The 21,209-nt window shown below is 36.0% G+C and overlaps 1 protein-coding gene across 2 annotated transcripts; it reads right to left on the minus strand.

Annotated features, from left to right (window-relative positions):
* Positions 1 to 8,207: 8,207 nt before the first annotated feature.
* Positions 8,208 to 14,890, minus strand: LOC143561449 (cysteine desulfurase, mitochondrial-like). Of its 2 annotated transcripts, XM_077049537.1 has the most exons (3): positions 14,765 to 14,890; positions 8,401 to 9,710; positions 8,208 to 8,322 (listed from the first exon to the last, which is right to left on the minus strand). In XM_077049537.1, exons 1-2 carry the CDS (start codon positions 14,859 to 14,861, stop codon positions 8,431 to 8,433), a joined length of 1,377 nt encoding a protein of 458 aa, XP_076905652.1. In that variant the 5' UTR covers positions 14,862 to 14,890; the 3' UTR covers positions 8,208 to 8,322; positions 8,401 to 8,430. The 2 variants fall into 2 exon arrangements, with proteins under 2 accessions (XP_076905652.1, XP_076905651.1); XM_077049536.1 differs by lacking the exon at positions 14,765 to 14,890 and having other exon boundaries at positions 8,401 to 9,786.
* Positions 14,891 to 21,209: the final 6,319 nt, after the last annotated feature.

The raw sequence follows: 21,209 nt of genomic DNA on the forward strand, positions 1-21,209 counted from the left end.
CATGTTTTTATAATCAGACATTGAATTGAGATTGCATAAATTCATCTATTGCCATCTTTATTTGCCGCCAGTGTTGAAGAAAGAGTCTAAACACGTGAGTGATGGGTGAGAGAACTTTTTTTTTCCTATGATAACCTTATTTTACATCATGAAGTGTGAAAATAGGTGTCTAAAATAAACTAATCTATATATATGTTGAAATTATTTATAAATCTTTAATAAAACGTTTGGAGTGATGGATACTTGGTATTTACTATTTACATATAGACCAATAATTATGAGGCAATTCCAAAACTGCATTTCAACTCAACCAATCACTTTAGCTTTATGAAAAGGCTTTTTTGGCTTTTGATAATCACCATAGCACGGTTATTAATATTGATTTTTGGTCTAAACTTTTCTAAATGTCTAGTGCAAAGTATTTGATTTTATTTTATTTTTGGTTAGGAATCTAATCAAAGGCTTTAAATGAATTATTTAAGATTTAGTGGTTGAATGTCGGAATTATCAATTTCATGCCGACATATTGTATAATCTATGAAATATGTGTTATTTATGTAATACTAGATTTTATCCCTCGTACGGAGGTTGTTTTACATTATTCGTTTTTAATATTTATATATATAGGGTTAGGCTATAATAGGAAGTATAGTTTTTGTAGGAAGGATAAGAAGTAATCTTGACCATTGATTTTGAACATGGAAGGTTGAGATTAGTTTAGGGGGAAATCAAGTGTGAACATAAGGGGGAGGGTATAAAAGGAATAACACATTTGTTGACTTTCTCTCTCCACATGCAAGACACGTGTTAAATTCCCCCATCATTTTAAAATGTCCATAACTTTTTTATACTACGTTTTTATTGTAAAACAAATTCACCATAATAACGAGTATTTTTTTATCTTTAATATGAGTACTATATTGTAATATAAAAATTAAAAAAAATTAGTGGGTTTTTTAAAATTGTGTTTTACCAAATTGTGTTATACAATAGTATTTTTCATTGTGTTTTTTCCATTGTGTCATACAATTGTGTTTTTTATTGTGTTTTTTTTTCATAGTGTTTTTTTTTTCATTGTGTTTTTCATAGTGTTTTCCATTATGTTTTTTCGGACTTTTCCGGCGATGTGGTGGCGGTGGGTGACGGGTGTGGTGGCGGTGGGCGGTGGAGTGGTAGTGGATGTAGGAGATGAGTGAAGATGTAAGTGGGTTTTTGAAATGAATGTAAGTGGGTTTTGAGATTAAAGTAAGTGGGTTTTGATATAAAAGTGTTAAGACAAAAATACCCTTCTTTCTAGCCTTCTTAGGAAAATCAAACTTCTTATTTGAACCTAACCCTATATATGTATATTTGGATTTTAATTTTATTTATTGTAAGAAAGTTAATAATTAATATACTTGAGGTTTGACGATAAAATGGTTTCACAAATAAATGATATGTTATAATCCGGTTTAAAAACTATCTGGGTTTGGTAATACTCATTACCCGTTTATTTTATTTATTATAAAATTGTTTCTTAATTATAAATAATATCTTTTTTTAAATAAAATAGGATATTAATTTTTAGTATATCCCAATTTTATACCATATCAAATATTTTATGAGATTAATTTTTAATATAATGAGATGTTATAACCCGTTTAAGAGCTATCTAGGTTTGGTGAGACGTTTACCCGTGAATTCGGGTCAAATGCGTAAGAATCTTCATTTACAAATAAAGCAATCTGATGGCTTAAGAGAATGTTTGTTTTACATTTTTCGTTTTTTAATATTTATTTTTTGGATTTTAATTTTATTTATTGTAAGATGATGAAAGAGTTTCATAAATAAATGATATGTTATAACCCGTTTAAAAGCTATCTGGATTTGGTTACCCATGACCCGCTTATGTTTTTTACTATAAAATTGTTTATTGATTGTAAATGATATCTTTTTCTTTTTAAATTGGATATTAAATTTTAGTATATCCAATTTTCAAATCAAATAATTGGTTAGATTAATTTTTAATTTAATGAGATGTTATATCCGTTTAAGAGCTATCTGGTTTTGGTAAGACCATACCCATGAATTTGGGTTAAATCAATGAGAGGCCTCCATTTAAAAATTAAGCAATCTGGTGGCTTCCATAAAAGGGGGAGCGACCACATCGCGACACGTAGGATTTTAGGGTTTTCGTTTATATATATTATAGATGTTATAAAACAAGCAAATATCATATATCAATATATGTAGTTTTATTTGTTCGGTTAAAGTTGAACAAACGAATATTTATATTTATATTTATACTAGCTTTAGAAACCCGTGCATTACACGATATAAGTTAATATATAAATTACAATGAATAATTTAATACAGATAAACTAAAAGACAATTAAGTCTCTTTATAATATGTAAAAAATGTATTACAAATATAGTCGCTTTATATCATCAAATGTATTTGAATTTTAAATCGAGAATGGGTTGTTCAACCATCGGTATACAATAATGAAGTAATGCCACTAGAGTAACATTTAAAACAATGAGGCTTTTAGATCTGAAAGATGTAGTTAAAGTTTTTCATAAAAATGTTTTTCACTCCATACCCTAAACCCTAAACACTAAACCATAAATCAAAAAAGATACCAGATTTTCCTTTTTGAACAGCTTTTATGATGTTCTTATAAACACACTGTTGTTTAACTGACACAATAGTCTTATACTAAATATAAAAAATGGAAAATTTGTCTATGATTTTCAAGACTTATTAAACATTGAATATTTGAAAATCGTAAACAAAATTATTATAGTTTTCTTCAATATGAAGATGTCTCAAAAACTAAATGTTAGTGTACTTTTTAAACATAAGCTCTTTTATATACATTTTAGAAAGAAAATATATTTATGACACGTAATTATTGTATATATTAATATCTGTTTATATTAAATATGTTAACAATATAATTTGTAGCATTAATAATTCAATGAATAGATATTAACCAATTAATACGGTATCTTGAATTTATAATTAATACTATATTTAAAACCACAATATATTATTTTTCTTTTTCATCAATAGAAGAGAAGTGATTTGGACGGTAACTTGTTATTAAGAATTAACCTCAAAATGCTATGTGTTTAGAATTATTTTCTTTTATTAGTATAGGTAGATTTGTCTGGTTCATTCAAATGCATATTTTAAGTGTATGAATCTTGTTTTGGGAATTAGGAAAAACTAATTTCCCAAACAAGATTCACTCCTAATTCCCAAAAACAAGATTCGCTCATTTAGGTGGTGTTTGTTTTTACTTAAAACATTTGCAAGAGGCTTAACCACCACCCATCATGCGCCGCCACCACCACCGTCCATCACCGCCACCACCCACCACCCCCATCACCATCCACCACCGTCCATCACCGCCACCACCCACCACCCCCATCACCATCCACCATCACCACCCATGCGTCGGCCACAACCATCGTCCACTACCACCACCCACCGTCCGCCACCACCACCCACCACCACCACCACCTACCATCTGCCACCATCACCATCCACCACCCCACCACCCACCACCACCATCCATCCATTACCACCGCCACCCACCCGTCGCCCACAACCATCGTCCACTGCCACCACCCACTGACTGCCACCACCCACTGTCCGCCACCCCACTACCATCACCGTCCATCACCACCCACCGTCTGCCACCACCACCCACCACCACCACCTACCATCCGCCACCAACACCGTCCACAACCCACCACCATCACCGTCCATCACCACCACCACTCACCGTCCGCCACCACTACCGTCCACCGCCCACCACCAACTATTTTACTAGTTTACAGACGTTTAATGACTTCTATCTACTGTGATATGTATGATATGTAACTAATTTTCAGATTATGCAGACGATACCCAGTTTATAAAACAAACAGTATTATATTTTCAAATTGCAGACCTTCAAACCACATCTTCAGTTACAGACATAAAATCAGATGAAATCAGATTGCAGACAGTTTTTATCTTTAAAAACAAACAACGCCTCAATTTACATGGCAATAGTTATTTGTTAAAAGATCAAATAAAAAGATCACATATAAAAGTAATAATGATAACTTAACATTGCCTATGCTCATATGTAATAAGGCAATTACGTTACTAGGGGATGAAAGTTTTTACAATAAAATCAATATGTGTTTTGAGATTGTAATGATTGAAGGGGGCATCATGTGACATTATTCATTACATATGTTTTTGATTAAAAATGTGATGATGGGAAATTTTACTCAAAGATTCATAAAGGCATGGAATCTGCATACACTAATTTGGATCTTCATACACCATTTTTCATTTATGCAACTCATGTAGGCCTATACAAGCCGTGTATAGGCACTGAGTCATGTCAGTTTGTGTCGGAAGTTGTCAGTTTTCTATAAGGTTGTATAGCCTATACGGGTCGCGTTTTATGGTGTCTCAGGCTCTATATACGAGTTGTTGAAAATTTATATGGCTCGTATAGGGCCATACAAGCTGTATAGGCTGTAAAAAAGCTATTTTTGTGCCACCTTCATGCACTTGTCAACCATGTGTGGCCTATCCAGCTCGTATAACCCTATATGAGCCTTATAAGTTTATACAGTCACCATAAAAATGGTATATGAAAATCACATCCCAATATTAAATGCCTTAAGTTTTATGACTTTTATCATATAACTCTCTTTTTGGATTTTCTATTGGTCTTGGGCATGTTTCTAAAAACCCTTTCCTTTTGACCTTTCCTTCTGACCTTTTAGATGATGCTTTCCAATTTCCCCCTATGTTACACTCAAAACTTGTTTTACTCACATGCCACTCATCCAATATGAATATAAATCATGGACCAAAGTAGCTTGTAAACGGTATGTGTCCACACTCCACACACAGATTTCATGTTATTATATCATCTATGTCTTTTGGATTAATCTTGTAGCCTGGGCTAATGAGAAAAGTTGAAAAATCAATTTATGCCATGTTTGTTTGTGAAATTTATCTAAACTACCCATATGAAACGTTGTGTCAATTTCAAGATGGATGCTTGTCTAGTTGTCTTAGAGAAAAACGGACTATTATAGTTAATGTGTTAAAAGGTGGTTGTTATCATTACTAGTCTATTCACGTCAGGCCCCTACATTTGCAAACGTTGGCAATTTTTTCAATCACAAATTTCAAACTTGTAAGTAGGCAATTTAAATAAAAGTACAATCATTTTTTTTTATGTTTTAATCAACATTGTTTTGATTACATAGATGTGACGTTCGCTAGTCAAAATATACAAAAAAAAAATAAAAAAAATTTAATGGGATTTTTGTCGCATGACATTTCTTTATCAACATTTATAATAAAAATAAAATAAATAAACTGAAAATAGTCGGTATTATTAGCTTTACATACACTATCTTTGTTAAACAACAAATAATAATAATAATAATAATAATAATAATAAATAAATAAATAAATGTGTTTGAAGGTCTACCACATCATTAACTATATGTTTGGAGGCCTAACACATCGTTGACTATGTGTAGCTAACTCGACGGCGAGACTACATAACACATCGCTGGCGATGCGTTAGAAGATGGACAAATCTGAAAAAACGATTTGGGGGGGGGGAAGTTTGGAATCTCCAACTTTTAAGGGGCTATTATGGAAATTTTCCCTTTTTTAAATCGACTCGCTTTGACCCAAGCTTGGTATGTTAACCAACTTGGCCCGAATGTATTTTAGTCAGATCATGTTTTGACCCTTTGCGTCAACCCGTTCTAACCCGAGCATGTATCATGTTACCCGACCTTAACGCACCATTAATATTATATGGTTAAATATTAATTGGTCCCAAAATTCTGTCAACGATTGTGAATTTTAGTGGTTTTTATGAAACATTCTGTCAATTCCTTCATTTGAGCTCATTTGCTTCTAATCGATGTATCCAACTTATCTTCTTTGGTGTTGAGGATTTGTTACAGGTTAGCCTGTTACAGAACAAGGGACTTACAAATGCAAGGTCTGTGGGAAATGATGACAATGTGAAGTTGTCACCACTTCGCAAAGTTCGTCTCATTCGCCTATTTTACTAAATCTTGAATATGTTATTTACCTTTTACCATTACAGCCATATCCAAAGCCAGTATCTGATATTCAACAGAAACAGAACCGCTGGGCAAGAAGACAAATTCTATAAGACAAAACAATAGGAAGGGTCACATGGCATAAGGCAATGCAATGAAAATGCCATCACCGGGCTACAGAGTGTGCCATATATTTTGTGCAACTAGTTACTGCATCTTTTGTGCAGCAATAACACTAAACAATGATTGCTGCCAAATATATCTTTTGTAACCAGGCGACCTATCAAAACTAATATATTTTGTATCAAGAATGTGAATGAAATGAGACAATCACTTGGAAGGCGACTATACTAGGAAACATGTAAGACAATACCAGGAATATCAAAATCAATATATTTTGTATCAAGCATGCCAATGAAATGCCACAATCACTAGGTGAACAAAATACCATTCTATACCAGGCAAAATGTGAGAGACAATCCCTGGAAAACAGGCATGCGGCAACAGACAAAACGACTTGGTAGATATAAAAAAGATTACATCATGGGTACCAAACTAACGATAGTTTCTACGCCCTACTTTTTACCCAAGTAAATGCAATGACCGAGTAAGCTATATTGTTAAGATTTTGTCATTATGAGCAAGCCAAATACACCATAACATAGTTAGAGTGAGCACAAAAATCCCATCTTTGGAATCTATAGACAAATGAAGAGATCGAGAGTACCAAGGCATCTTGGATAGAAGATCACTGGATGCCCGGTAAGCTGCACCAGGCGAACCTTTGCCCAGAGCTGACCAGAAAAATTACAGTCATAAGTAGATATTCCAGCAACTCTTCTTCATTACCATACATTGGGCACAATCCCGAACCGCAATTAATGCCTCTTTTCATCAATTCCACCTCTGTTGGGAGTCGATTTAGACCTTCTCTCTAACCAAAAGTCCAAAACAACTAATAGATGTTCCTGGGTGTAATGATAGATGCATTACATATGTTCTAGTAAAAAGTGGGCACTGAACAAGTTAAACTCGAGCCATCTTTTGCCTATAGTGACTAGTGTTTTCTTTTTAACGACAAGCTGTGCTACTCTTAAATTACACCATTTTTTTATCTAACGTAATGCCCAAGAATTAAACCTGAGACCTCCAACCAAAATCAAGCCAACTACCCAAGTGCCTAACTTATAGCTAGCTCAGAAATAACTCGAACAAATTTCGTTCCAACTGACTCGAATCAGTTCAATCATAACGCAATCTTCTCTCATTCACACAATAAAGTTGGAAACACGTAAAGTAATCTTCTCTTATTCACTAATCAGATACAAATACAATTAAATAAACTGTCTACATGGGTCACATCTAATCATGAAATGCCCAACAAGATATAAACATATCCTACGTTGTTATACACTTGCAACTGAGCACAAAGAGTAAAAATTGTCACAGACCCGACCTGTCTTGATGATGGCCATGCTATGCTCTTAAGATTCATAAAGACCAATGCTAATCTTAACCTAGATTCATTAGGGAGCTGGTGTATGGCTGGAAAGTATAAATGCTTTGAGCCTTTGACAAATAGTGCAGATTTACTTTACTCATTAGGCCAGAAGTTAAAGATTTTTTTACTAATAACCTGGGCGTTAAACACATTCTCTAGAGAACACAACCCAAAGCAATTTACTTGATGGTATGTACAAAACTTGGTTTAAAGAATGGCTACTTAGGGTGGGACGAGAGCTTAATAAACACGAGACGTTCTCTATGTACAACCAAAGGTTGCATCTCTGTTATCTATTTTACACAATGGACTGTTAATCAACTAAACCATTCATAATCTCCAGGTCATGCAGTCATGTTAGTATTTTGATGTACGTATACATTAAACGCAGCCTAAGGCCCCGAGTGGCAAGCTTTGTAGAGCAAAGGCTCAAACCGGAATAAATGTAACAAATAATATGATAGCACACTAACACTCGTCATATTTAGCATACAAAACCTTTTATTTAGGTTATCTTACACAGCTGTGTATATCAAAAACATTAAACACGCAACGTAATAACACAGGAGCAACAGGCTGTTATAGTTATTTCTAACAAATAAATCTTTTCTCAACATGTTCTTCATAACAAAAAGAAAAACGTATGCCTTTACAGATCCTTACCAGAACCAGAGGCATGCTTGTGTCGGTTGTTACAGGTTCAACAACTTTGTTTATCCACTTAATCGCCAATCCTTCGTAAGAAACACACGAAACACACAATAAGTATCAAACATATGCAAAGGAAACACAAATATTTAACCATTTCATACCCTGTTTGTTAGTATAAACCTCCAGTGAAACTAGTGTTGAGACCATTGTATACTGTTGATATCAATTCCTTCTTTCACCATCTCATAAAGCGGACTCATTTCTCTTAACTTCTCGACTTGATTAACCGTTAACTCAACCGCTTTATCTATTTCCTCTTCAGTGGTAAACCGCCCGATCCCAAACCTAATCGACGTATGCGCCATATCTTCATCCACACCCAACGCTCTCAACACATACGACGGCTCCAAACTAGCACTAGTACACGCGCTCCCGCTCGACACCGCCACCTCTTTCAACCCCATTAACAAACTCTCACCTTCCACATACGCAAACGACAAATTCAAATTACCCGCATACCGCCTCTCCGTACTCCCATTCACCACCACACCATCAAGCCTCGCCCTAATTCCTTCCAACAACCTATCTTTCAACTTCGTAACCCGAACTTCATCATACTCCATCTCCTTCATCGCAATCTCACACGCAGCACCCATCCCAACCACCAACGGCGTCGGCACCGTCCCGCTCCTAATCCCACGTTCCTGCCCACCACCGTTCATCTGCGGCTCGACCCTAATCCGCGGTCTGCGTCTCATATACAACGCCCCAACGCCTTTTGGACCGTAAACCTTATGCCCGCTCAATGACATCAAACTCACATTCCACTTATTCACATCAATCGGAATCTTCCCCAATGCCTGCGCGGCATCCGTATGAAACGGAATATTAAACTCCTTACAAATCTCCCCTATTTCCTCCATGGGTTGAATCACACCAATCTCATTATTCACCGCCATAACCGAAACCAGCCCCGTATCGCTTCTTATCGACGATTTAAGCTCATTTAAGTCAATCAAACCGTCCGATTTCACGGGCAGGTACGTAATCTCAAAACCCTCTTGTTGCAAATGCCTACACGAATCCAACACACACTTATGCTCAGTCTGAGTCGTAATCACATGCTTTTTCTTCTCCTTGTAAAAATGCATAACCCCTTTAACCGAAATATTATTACACTCAGTAGCTCCAGAGGTGAAGACAATTTCTTTAGGCGACGCGTTGATGAGACTTGCGACCTGGGCGCGTGCGGCTTCGACGGCTTCGTCGGACTCCCAACCGTAGAGATGAGTACGAGAATGAGGGTTACCGTACTGTGTAACATAGTAGGGGAGCATGGCGTCGAGGACTCTGGGGTCCACAGGGGAGGTGGATTGCATATCGAGGTAGAGTGGTCTGCCGGAGATTTTGACTCCTTTCATTTGGAATCCGCCGGCGGTGTCGTCGTGGGGTTGGGCGACGGCGGCGGCGGTGGATAGAGGACGGAGGTGGGTGATTGAGGAGGAGAAGGAGCGGCGGAGGGTGGATGCGAGAATCTTGGAGGCCATTTGGAATTGGAGTGTAGAGGATGAGATTGGGGTGTTTTTTTTATTTTTAGGGTTACAACAGGGGTGATGATGGTTTTAAGAGTTACGGGTTAATGGTGTGGAACGTGGCACGTTATAAGCCGGTTTTCGTCTATACGTTTTTTTTCTTTTTGTTACACAGTATCTTACGATTATCAAATTTACTAGTTAAGCTTCATGTATAAACACTAATTGTAAAACATAATAGATCCTCCCAAACTTGTATGACCCATTTTACTTTTATTAAACTTGCTATTTATATTTTTTTTATTTCATGTGTTTTTTTTTTCTCAATAGTGTTTTATGTTTCGGTTGTTAATTTAAGTTTTAGCGTGTACGGGTAATAGGTTCACGACACGATTGCAGTGCGCGGGTGATCATAATACCAAGTTACTATTAGAACAACCATGTGATCATACTACCTAGTTAACAAAATTGTGTTGTGTGCCCTGATATATATTCTTTGTTCAGAATACAATTAAATAACAAAAAAAAAGAGAAAAATAAACATGTACTTTCAGCACATTAGCGTACTCCACTTGCCATGTATTCGTTTGATTCCGTGGACACATGCAACCATAAAAACATTGGTGTGCCCTCAAAGATTGTACGTGTCGCCAGTCATTTCAAATGAGAATGGCAAAGATGACACCTGGGTGTAATATATGTTTAGGCGTTTACAAACGTGTAGATAGTGGTTTTTCTCCTAAGTGGTTAGGATCCGAGTCTCGTGATGAATAAAGGTACTAATTTCGGACTAAAGTTTCCGCATGAATTACTCGTTGAAAAAAACACAAGTTGTGGATGTAATTGGAGGTGATCTGAATACAAGAATTAGTATAGGGGTTAAATATGCAGAAGATAAATAAAATGTGAGAAAAACTAAAATAATCTAATACAAAAGGCTAAATTATATAACTAACTCAAGAATATGTCTACACACACCCTATAACCAACAAACTTCCCAAAATCGGATCACATTATACCGTGTTTGCATGGGAGTTTCAGTTTTAGGTCAATTGAAATATTCCATCAATATTGCAGAATTGACTCTTTCTTTTTAAGCAATTTCATCTTCAATTTGAACAAATGCAGTGAACCGGCATTCTAAAGATCCAATTCAAAGGTTTTTTTTTCGAAGAAAATATTACCAATTCTATTTTGCATGATTGCATCTCCATACTGATCCTGCTCGTTGAATCATCGGTAATTATCGGTGAATTTGATAGTTTCAGATTTGATTTCTGGTTAAATCGCATTAGGTTTCATTGTTTTGAATTGAGATCATATTAATATGACAATTAGTTTGATTAGTTTAAGCTTTAACTGAGCTGATCAATTGATGATTTGTTTTATCGATTTTGTTTCGTATATTATATAATCTTTAACACAGTTTTGTTGTGTTCAGAATCATACTGTAACAGATTAGATCATGTTTAAGTCACCGCGTAGGAATGGACGTAACAAAGGGTTAAAAATAAAGCATGCTATTCAGATCTCTTTGTTACTCGGTGTAAGCTTATGGCTGCTTTACCAAATCCATCATTCTGATGACAAGAAAGTATCTGTCACAACAGAAGTCTCACACAAGTCGAATAATGATAGTAACACGGATATTAATAAGTTGGGGAGGAAAGTTCTTCGTCCCAAAGTGAAGGAAACGAAAGAGCAAAAGCGAGCTAATGATGAGCAGAACAATGAGAATGAAGGATCGGAGGATGTTGAGGATCACGAGAGTGATGAGCATGAGGAAGCTGGAGTGAATGAACATGCGGATGGTAAAGAAGATGGCGAAGAGAGAAAGGAACACGCAAATGAGAAAGAAAATGATGAGGAAATTAAGGGAAAGTTGAATGCGAACACAAGCAATGAGCAGAACCGAGTTGTGGTTATGGACAATATTGAGAAGGGTGTGAGTCCATCAGAGGATGGTGGTGGTGGTGGTGGTGGTGATGATCATAATGAACAGAAATTAAAGGATCAAACTGCACGAGAAATAGATATTGCTCCAGATTCATATTCATATGAAACCAACACTGCGAAGGATAAGAAATCAACAGAAAATGAGAAGAATATGAAAAGTGATAGTGATTCAGAAGCACAGAGCAAGAAAAATGATGTGCTGATACTGGAAGAAGAGAAAGATGCTTTTACAGACCTTGAAACATTACCAGAGAATGTAACAGGAGGGAGTATGAGCCTTCAAAATGCAGCTACAGAGTAGGCTGGCATCATTTTCACGCGTGTTATTTTATGTCGTTTTTGTTTTCAATCTTGCTGTGTACTGTCAGTTATAGTTGGACACTGTAGTGTAATGGGTAAATCTCTTTTGCTAAATCACAGCCAAAAGTATCTAGCAAAATTGCTGCTGCTAAGTAGCCACGTCAACTTAGCACCCAAATTCGACTGATATTCAGATACACTTAAAGATCAGGTAACCTAACATGACTCATTTAACTTGCTTATCAAAACCATTCACATGATTGAATAGTTAAAACAAGTTGTTTTGTTGTAAGTGGCTTGTAATAAAGTTTTAAACGTGTCAAAGACTGGTTAACAGGTTGAGCATACAAATCATAGGTCTTCAACAAAATTTGTAGTCCTCTTATTAATAGGTTCCGCTAACTTTAGTTATATTCAAATACAAACCATTAATAACAGGTAAAATAAAGAAGTAATGTTTATATAACGAGTACAGCCTACACAATATCCATTTATAAAACAGGGTAACAATATCCATTTATAAAATAGGGTACGCCAACCAGCCTAAAACCTGAAAATCTTTATTCAGGAGCATCGAATCTTTAAAAATCCACAACCAAAATACTCAGCATCAAGAACCATACTTGGCTTTCGGCATTGTTTTTTATCCTTATCTGTTTGATGAATTTGTAGCTTTTTTGTAATAAATTAGTTAATTACCATATAACAGTGTTTCTTGTGCTACAAATATTGGTAAAAACGCCTAGAGGATGAAGAATGACGATAAACACAAAGCATAATTTGGTACATGAATTGAGTTATCATATTGAACCAATTAGTATTCGCAAACACTTATTTGCCTGTGAAAAGCGAAGTAAAAAGGACGCAACCCCTTGCAAAGTAAAATACAAGTATCAACTTTAACAAGAAAGCAATCTGAATAACAACAATAAACCAAATGAAACCAAAACATGATCATTATTATAAATGTCCTCAACAATGTAAATCGGGGCATCAATGGTGTTCCTTAACTTCAAAGAGGCCATCAGGTCCTGAAAATAAAACAGTAAAAGCCATGTCAAATAACGTTACAAAATCTAAAAAGTTTATGAAATGCCCTGTCGAGCAAAATATACATTATAACATAAGAAACAATAAAAATATAATCCTTTATTCAATAAGCCTTGTTCTACTGAACAAGGCCACCACATGTTACAGAGTTGTGACTATAATTTTACTCATTGTGATGCCACTTTAAACACATATATGATATGCACACCAATATACTATCTTAAAAAGTCGATCGAAGATCAAAATAGTTACTTTTCACGTTCAGGTTTTCACCGGTTAACAAAACTGGCTTGATAAATGAACATATACCAATTCAGTTAATTAACTTCTAAAATACAAGTGAGCATCAAGATACAAGCGTAAGACTGTAATCGAGCAAAGCTCGGGCTCGAGCTCAAAATTAAACGAGCTGGCTCGAGCTCGCCTCGTTAACTTTATCGAGCTGAAAATTCAAGCTCAAGATTGAGCTCGTTAATTTATTTAGTTATTATTTGATAATATGTATTTATTTTATTTTTTTACAAATATTGATATATAAGCAACAAAAATATAAATTTTAAGATCAAACTATATAAAACTTATGTTTTTTTTTTGCCTTTATAAGTTTCAAAGTTCAAGTGGTGGCATAATATATGTGTTACTTTTCTTTTTCTTATTTTGGTATGCTATTATTATTATATATTAAATTTAGGATTTAATCTAAACGAGCCGAGCCACGAGCGAGCTGGCTCGTTTAGATTTGAGCTGAGCTTTTTTCGAGCGAGCTTCAAGCAAGCCGCGGGCCACAAACTTTTTGAACAGCCCTAAAGCATACATAACACAAAATAATAACAGGCAAACAAGAAAAGACTTGTCTAAAAAGATTTCACTAGAAATAACTAAAGTCGTTCGCTAGGCTACAAAAAGCTTACCCCATGGAAACTCCTTGTTCCGGATGTGCAAATATGGGTAAGCCTGCACACATGAACGAAACACAAGATCTTATTAAAGACAAATCAAAAGCGGTGATATGGCAAAGAAAGTAGTGGCATATGGCAAAAGATAATTAATCGCAACTTATTTTGCAAAAATTCCACTTTCCAATCGAATGCGTGTTACAACTTACCAATCTTACAATAACTAAAGTAATCACCAACCAAAATATATGTACATATAAGTATACATAACCAACAGTAATAACAAAAAACCAAGCTTACAGGTGGTTCTTCAAAATGAGGATGACCCTTGGATAAGTTAACAATAGCAAGAATCGTGCAAGCAGCAGCTCCTACATATGTAATCTTCTCCCATTTTGCTGCCTCGCCTGTATTCATGCATATACACAAATAAATCAAAAGCACGCAGAAGGTTTAAAATGCACAATTATAATAGGTGAAACCCTAAATCTGACAAGCTGAAATCGCTCATATACGATTAAACAGACAACTAGGCTAGGGTCGTAAAAGCTAAATCTTTAAATATGCACATACACAAACAAATCATTAAATCACTAAATAACGTATCGTCATTTCGATTATTATCAAATACTAATGCATATCCAAACAAATTTCATTAAACATATCAAAAACCCTAAATTTCCCAATTGATATAAATGAAGCCCTAAATCAGATAACCTAAAATCGTTCAGATCGGAATATTGTAAAAAACAAAATCTTAAAAAGTAGCGTACGAGCTTCTTCTTCAGCCGATGCACCGGAAGAGAATGACCTCTTGGAAGCTTGATTGACGCGGGCCCCACCTCGGATCGCCGTTCGAAGGGTAGATCTGACAATCGCCGACGCCATGTTTCTCACAAATTACTCAGGAAGATGAAGATTAACATTTGATGATTGGGTTTTATTTTGGAAACGAAGCCTCAGCTCAAGGCCCAATTTGCAAGTGGCACGTGCAAGGGGCGTGTGAAGAAAAGTTCTTTCATAAATTTAAAAAATAAGAATTATTATTATTGGAAAGTAAAAACTAGCAAGAAGCTATCGAACCAAACACCAAAACACCCGTAAACTAACACACTGAATACAAGATTATATGATCAAAACGAAAAGGAACGTCAAGTATTCCAATCTACCCTCACTAATTCCTCCCGATTCTTCACCTAAAGAAAACTAAATCTTTTTATGTCTTCTTTAAGTCTACTCACCAAAACCATTTTGCTATTGAAGATGTTCCTCATTTCGAGCTTTCCAAAGACACCAACATGCCATGAGGATCACCGATTGAACTGCTTTTTCTAATTGAGCCTAGTGTTGGTTGATGCAAATTTTAATATTGAATAATTATACTCACAAGTGGGGATTTAAGCTTACGTGTGGGAATTTGATCAATATCAATTTGTTTTGGTAAGGTATAGAATTTCGTTTTAGTAATCGAAAGAGAAAATTCAAAAGATAATGTCGTGATATGCTCAAGTGGATATCAACATGTGTTTTTACATGAAATGAATACTGGTACTGATATTGTTTAGTCGAAATCGGTGTAATTCGCAGTTATAGTATGGTACTGACACTCGTATATCTTATTATACAAAATTAGTATTTTTAGAATACAACTCCCTTTCAACAAGTTTTATGTGGAATGCCAAGGTAATAATTAAACACGACTGTGAGAATTCGTAAAAACAAAAACTAGTATCGATGTTGTTCGATTGGAACCAGTTCTTACATTATGGTACCAATACTTGTATAGCTTATGATACCAAAAACTTACAATATTTTAAACATGATTATGTTTTCAACAAAAATTATACCAAAATATTAAGAAAGAAAATAAACACAACTATGTGTTCAGTTTTTTCTAATAATTAAGTTAACAATCATAAATTATTAGAAAATAAACACAACTATGTGTTCAGTTTTTTATTAAGTTAACATCAGTTTTTTATTAATTGAATGCTTTGGGTTAAATGCATGTGTTAGTTATTATTTGTAATATAATAAAGTCAAAATGAAACTTAACAATTAAACCAACATGTATGATTAGGGTGACATGAGAAACTACCAAAAGTACCTTATTCATATCGTACAATTAAATGAGTATTATCTTTCTTTTTTTTTTAACTAAAGTGCTCATAAGTTTATTGAATTGGTAGTGGTGGTGTTTCACTTGTATCAAACTACTCGAATGTCTACCAATCAATCGCGCGCACACACACTCATTCATTCATCATTTGGAGATTTATGTTCATGAAATTAATTTCGTTTGCAGATGTAATTTGCCAATTTGTTAGGGACACTTTGGAGACGTTGGAGATGAAATTGACGGGAATACGAAGGGTGCCACTAGCACCCTCAAGAGTGATTTGTCAAGTCAATTGATAGTTACCAAAAGCAAATAATCATGTGGAACTACAAGGGAAGCGTTAAATCACAAATTCCAAGCGAAAGCATAAATAAATTCAAGTTATAGGAGTAAAATGGTTGGGCTATCTAATCTTAACGAAGCACAGGTGATAGGACTATACGCCTTACCATTTCAAAATCTCATCCTACAACGAAGTGAAATTAAAATTAGAAAAAATTTCTCTTGCGACAGATAAAATAGGCCAATCCTTGCACTACTCACTTAATTAAGCATATTAACCCAAACACAACTGACTTATTAAACTAGGTATGGTATGACAACTTAAAATGTGACTATTTTCGTGTTATATTTTGAATCGTGTCACAAATTGCTACAGCTGTACACATGATTTTTAGGTATAAAAATATAAGTTCGCATAAAATGTAGCATAAGTATAATAGCATAAATGGAAACCAAGGGTGAAACAAGGGCTCAAAAGCACTACAATGGAACACTAGGTAGAAATTGGTAAACAGCCAAATCTAATACTGAGTTATTTTTTAATAATACATTTACAATATTGTTGAATTTATTTGGCAAGCAATGGAAAGTATTTCTTTCTTTCTGAGATTGTATTTCTTCTTGAGAGTTGTGGTCGCGAAGTTAGAGAAAGCGACGAGTGACATACTGCTAGCAAGGTCGTCACCCGTCAATGGATCACCTAAGGAAGATACAAGTCTCGCCAAAAATGCCATGTGAGAGAATGGCTGAGAATGCGTGAAGTCGTTCTTAACTTGGAGATAACATACGCAAATAAATCATGTAATAGAAAAAATTGTATATAGTAATTTGATCGGATACATGAACCCTTATAAAGTATCTTCAATTTTAAAATTTTAAGTGAAGATTTTAATTATTTAAAGTAGTCTCGCTATCTACTCAAAAAAGTGCCGATCAATGTCGGCAAAACATGCAGACAAAAATCCAAATTTTGAATTAATGAAAATGAAATTAGGCAGCATAAACTAATTAATTAACTAAGAATAACGACGCCAAATTGTCAACGAGTAGATGAAGAGCTTACTTTGGCGAGTTGCTATAAAATCATGAGTATGGGTTTACCACTAGCATGGAATGAAACCCGTAGGACTTTTGAAATTAATCCCAAATTTATCGTTTTGTTTACTTTCGACGGATCTGTTTATCAGTAAAAGCTATATGTTTCGTAGTGTCAGATTAACCACAACATATTCATCTTCTTCATCTTACTATCTTTAACTCACACATTAGCACACGACCATTGATTAAAACCCACAGGCCTCTTGCACATAACACTGATGAGCGATGTGACAAGCCATCATTCAAACACTTACGCTTTTTATTACATTAAGAGATATATTTATAGGAGCTAAACAAGTTAACAAGCTTGAAGTTAAAACAATGTAGAAGTGAATAGGTATAAGGTGAGAATAAAGAACCTTTCATTCAAGACAAAGATGACTTATCTTCACAACCATCTAAGGGCTTCGTATGTGCACAATCAAGCAACGTAGAGCCCTACAGATCAACAACGATGGCAATAGCTATATGCATATATATACACGTAACATATTGACATACTTATTTACATATATTTTTTTATTAATTAATAATAACATGAAAGTATAGTAGACATTTGACATTACATAGAATATAATCTAGAAATGAGTCTCTTTGTATCTCTGATTCTCAAGTTGCTATTAGAATCAAATTCTTCAAGCATTTGACTTCTTGTGCAAATGCAATGTGTTCTGTCATCTATGAAGAAGAATAAGAATGTCTTAAGTCCAACCACATTCAAGATCTAACATCCTCCAATCTCGAATCACTACGAATGGATTGGTCTGGTTGAAATGATCAATAAATGATGAATATATTCACTTTTTTTTGTGGATAAGATATGAATAGAATATTTGCGTTGAAAAGAAACTCAACTAAACAATTTGTCCTCGATCCTCACTTGTTTGTGACATGTCATCATCATATGGATAACAAGAATTTCATAGAACAAGAGAGTTAAGTTACATAACCAAACAGTTCGTGCGGGGTGCAGCTTGGATTTGGTTATGCAACGGTCTAGTTTTGGTTAAAGGACTTAAAAATTGTTACACGTCTTAGGCTTAAGGTTTGACCCAAATGATCCCATTAAAATGTTCATAACTACAATAGGTCAACAGCCTTACCAATATCTAATACTTTTTTTTTCGGTTGAGAAAAACAACCAAAACCACAGATTAACATTCACAGGCCAAGACTGTACATGACGAACGCTTTTGGTTCCAGAAAATCGGCAATGAGTGAAGATTTGAAGATTATGGCTTTGAGAATTGAGATGCTCTATTGGAAACCATAGCCCGGCCCAGGCCCAAAATAACAGTTCATAACTTCATATATATTGGTGCTAATGGGCTAGCCATTCATGTAGCTTAGAATCTTAGATACTTGGCAATTCAGACTTCAGAGAATAAGGGTAAAGGTGCCATTTACTAATTATTTCCGACACTGACTTTTTATCAAGCTTTAAAATTTACCGAGACTAGACACAAGCCATCAGAAAAAAATAGGCGACACCACCTCGTCACCAGCCGTCATAAAAAATAGTGATGGAACCATATTTTAAAAATTCTTTTCTCAAAAACGACTTATTTCACCCCGAATTCATTTTGATTTTTGCCCGTTTTGATTTGACCAACCTGTTTGTTATGCCAACCTTAAAACTTAAATTTAATAAGATAATATTGGAATGTCCCATAATATTTTATGTAATGCCAACTTTTTTGAATTTATAAAAAGTATAGCATAAAATGTGTTTGATTTGAATTTTCAGAAAAGGGGAGAATATAATACGTGTTTGAATTGCATGTCCCAGCTAATAATGACCCGGTCAATGTGGCTCCAAATAAGTACAACATTGGTTTGTAATTGTAAGTTAGTAACTAGTAAACATAAATGCAACACATGAGAAGCCCACATGATCCATTTTTGGACTCTCTTTTTGTCTCCATCGTACACACTTCTTTTCAAGCCAACCACTTCCATTACTACAATTCCGAATAAAATGAAACCTATGCCGAATTAATTATAAACCAGTACAAAGTCTACATAAACACCAGTAGCTACGTTTAAAAAACCAGTCACGTTTATTTATTTACGACTAAAATTTTATACTAAAATAGATATTGAATGGGAGCTCCTATTTTACACCCTAACCACGTTACTCTTAGCCGATAATATTTATATTATTATTATTAGTTAATCATTATCTATTCCTAGAAGTTGTATCATAGTTGATTTATGTTTCCTAGTTATTAGGAGTTGTTTTATGTAATCCTTTACCCTATTTAAAGGGATCTTGATTATTCAATGAAACAATGAATTATTCAATACCATAAACACTTTTATGGTATCAGAGCTACGGTTCTAACATTCCTTAAACCTAACCCTAACCACCGCCTGCTGCCGCCGGCTGTTGCCGGACATGGAGAAACCAGCGGCCACGGAGAAACCAGCAGTCGATGCTTCTTCCTCCAAGCCGCCACCCCAGTCCATGCATCCCGCTTATTCCGTAACCAACATCCAATCCAAGATCCGCACCCTAGATGGGAAGAAGGTTTCTTACACCTCCTGGGTAAAACTTTTTAAGTTTAATGCCATTGCATACAAGGTTTTACACCACATTGATGGAACCCCAAGTCCGTCCCCCACAGATCCGGAATATGAAACTTGGAAGGAATTAGATGCTCTCGTGTCTCAATGGATTTACAGCACTTTGTCGGATGACTTGCTGTCCCGTGTACTCGATATGGATGCCTCGGCCAGGGATACATGGGTCAAGCTGCAGAAAATCTTCCTCAGCAACAAGCAGGCCAAAGCCGGAGCTCTCGAAACTCAATTCGTTAACCTCACCCTCTCGGCATGCTCCTCGGTAGATGACTATTGTCAGCAGCTCAAAGAATTGGCAAATCAACTTGCAGATGTTGATCAGCCCATCTCCGATCAGAGGTTAGTACTCCAACTGGTTCGTGGTCTCGGCTCCTCCCCGGAGTTCGACACCACCGCTCAATTAATCCACGCTCAAAACGCCGATTGGGATCTGGCCAGAACTATGCTCCAGGATGAGGTTATTCGCAAAGATAATCGCCAAAACCAGCCTGCCTCGGTCTATGCAGCCACCTCCCACACCACACCGCCCAACCCGAATACTACCACCCAGCCGCAGCACTCCCCGCACCCTCCTGCCCCTACCTCGAATCCATCCCAGCCTCCTTACCGCAGCCGCGGACGTGGCCGTGGCCGCAACCAGTCCACTCGTGGCGGTCGTGGTCGCGGTTACCGCGGGCAGCAGAACACCAGTACCTGGGCTTTTCAGACCCCTTCTGGGCAGCCTACTTACCCCCAATGGGCGTGGTGGAACACCCCCCCCCCCCCTGCCCCTATCCGACCCAAACAACCTGGCGGCCGAACCACCCTTCACCACCCACCACTAACCCCCCCACAGCCCACTTCACATATTCCCCCTACGGCCCACCCAAACCCACCTACAGCAACTTTGATGCGCTCAGTCCCTCTGATCTTAGTGCTGCCTTCACTTCGATGCAACTTCAGTACACGGATCCAAATACAATCATGGACACCGGCGCCGAACAACATCTCACCAACAATCAAGGTATGATTACTATCCCCGATTCATCTATTGCAAACACTAAAGTTATGGTCGGCAATGGTCACTGTATACCAATCCAGGCCTCCGGTACAGGCTCGTTACCCATTCTTCATAGAACCTATATTCTTCCTAATATCTTATATAGCCCACACAT

Source organism: Bidens hawaiensis, unplaced genomic scaffold (assembly GCF_021521415.1).
Source record: "Bidens hawaiensis isolate Kalapana, Puna unplaced genomic scaffold, B.hawaiensis_p1.1 tig00020676_1, whole genome shotgun sequence".
In the NCBI taxonomy this organism is placed as follows: Eukaryota; Viridiplantae; Streptophyta; class Magnoliopsida; order Asterales; family Asteraceae; genus Bidens; species Bidens hawaiensis.

Bases quoted from the DNA above. Each gene is read 5' to 3' on its own strand.
- LOC143561449 (XM_077049537.1), bottom strand. From the start codon at position 14,861: ATGGCGTCGGCGATTGTCAGATCTACCCTTCGAACGGCGATCCGAGGT. The intron at 9,711-14,764 runs CGGCTGAAGAAG...GTCCTCTATCCA, and splicing joins GTCATTCTCTTCCGGTGCAT to CCGCCGCCGCCGTCGCCCAA.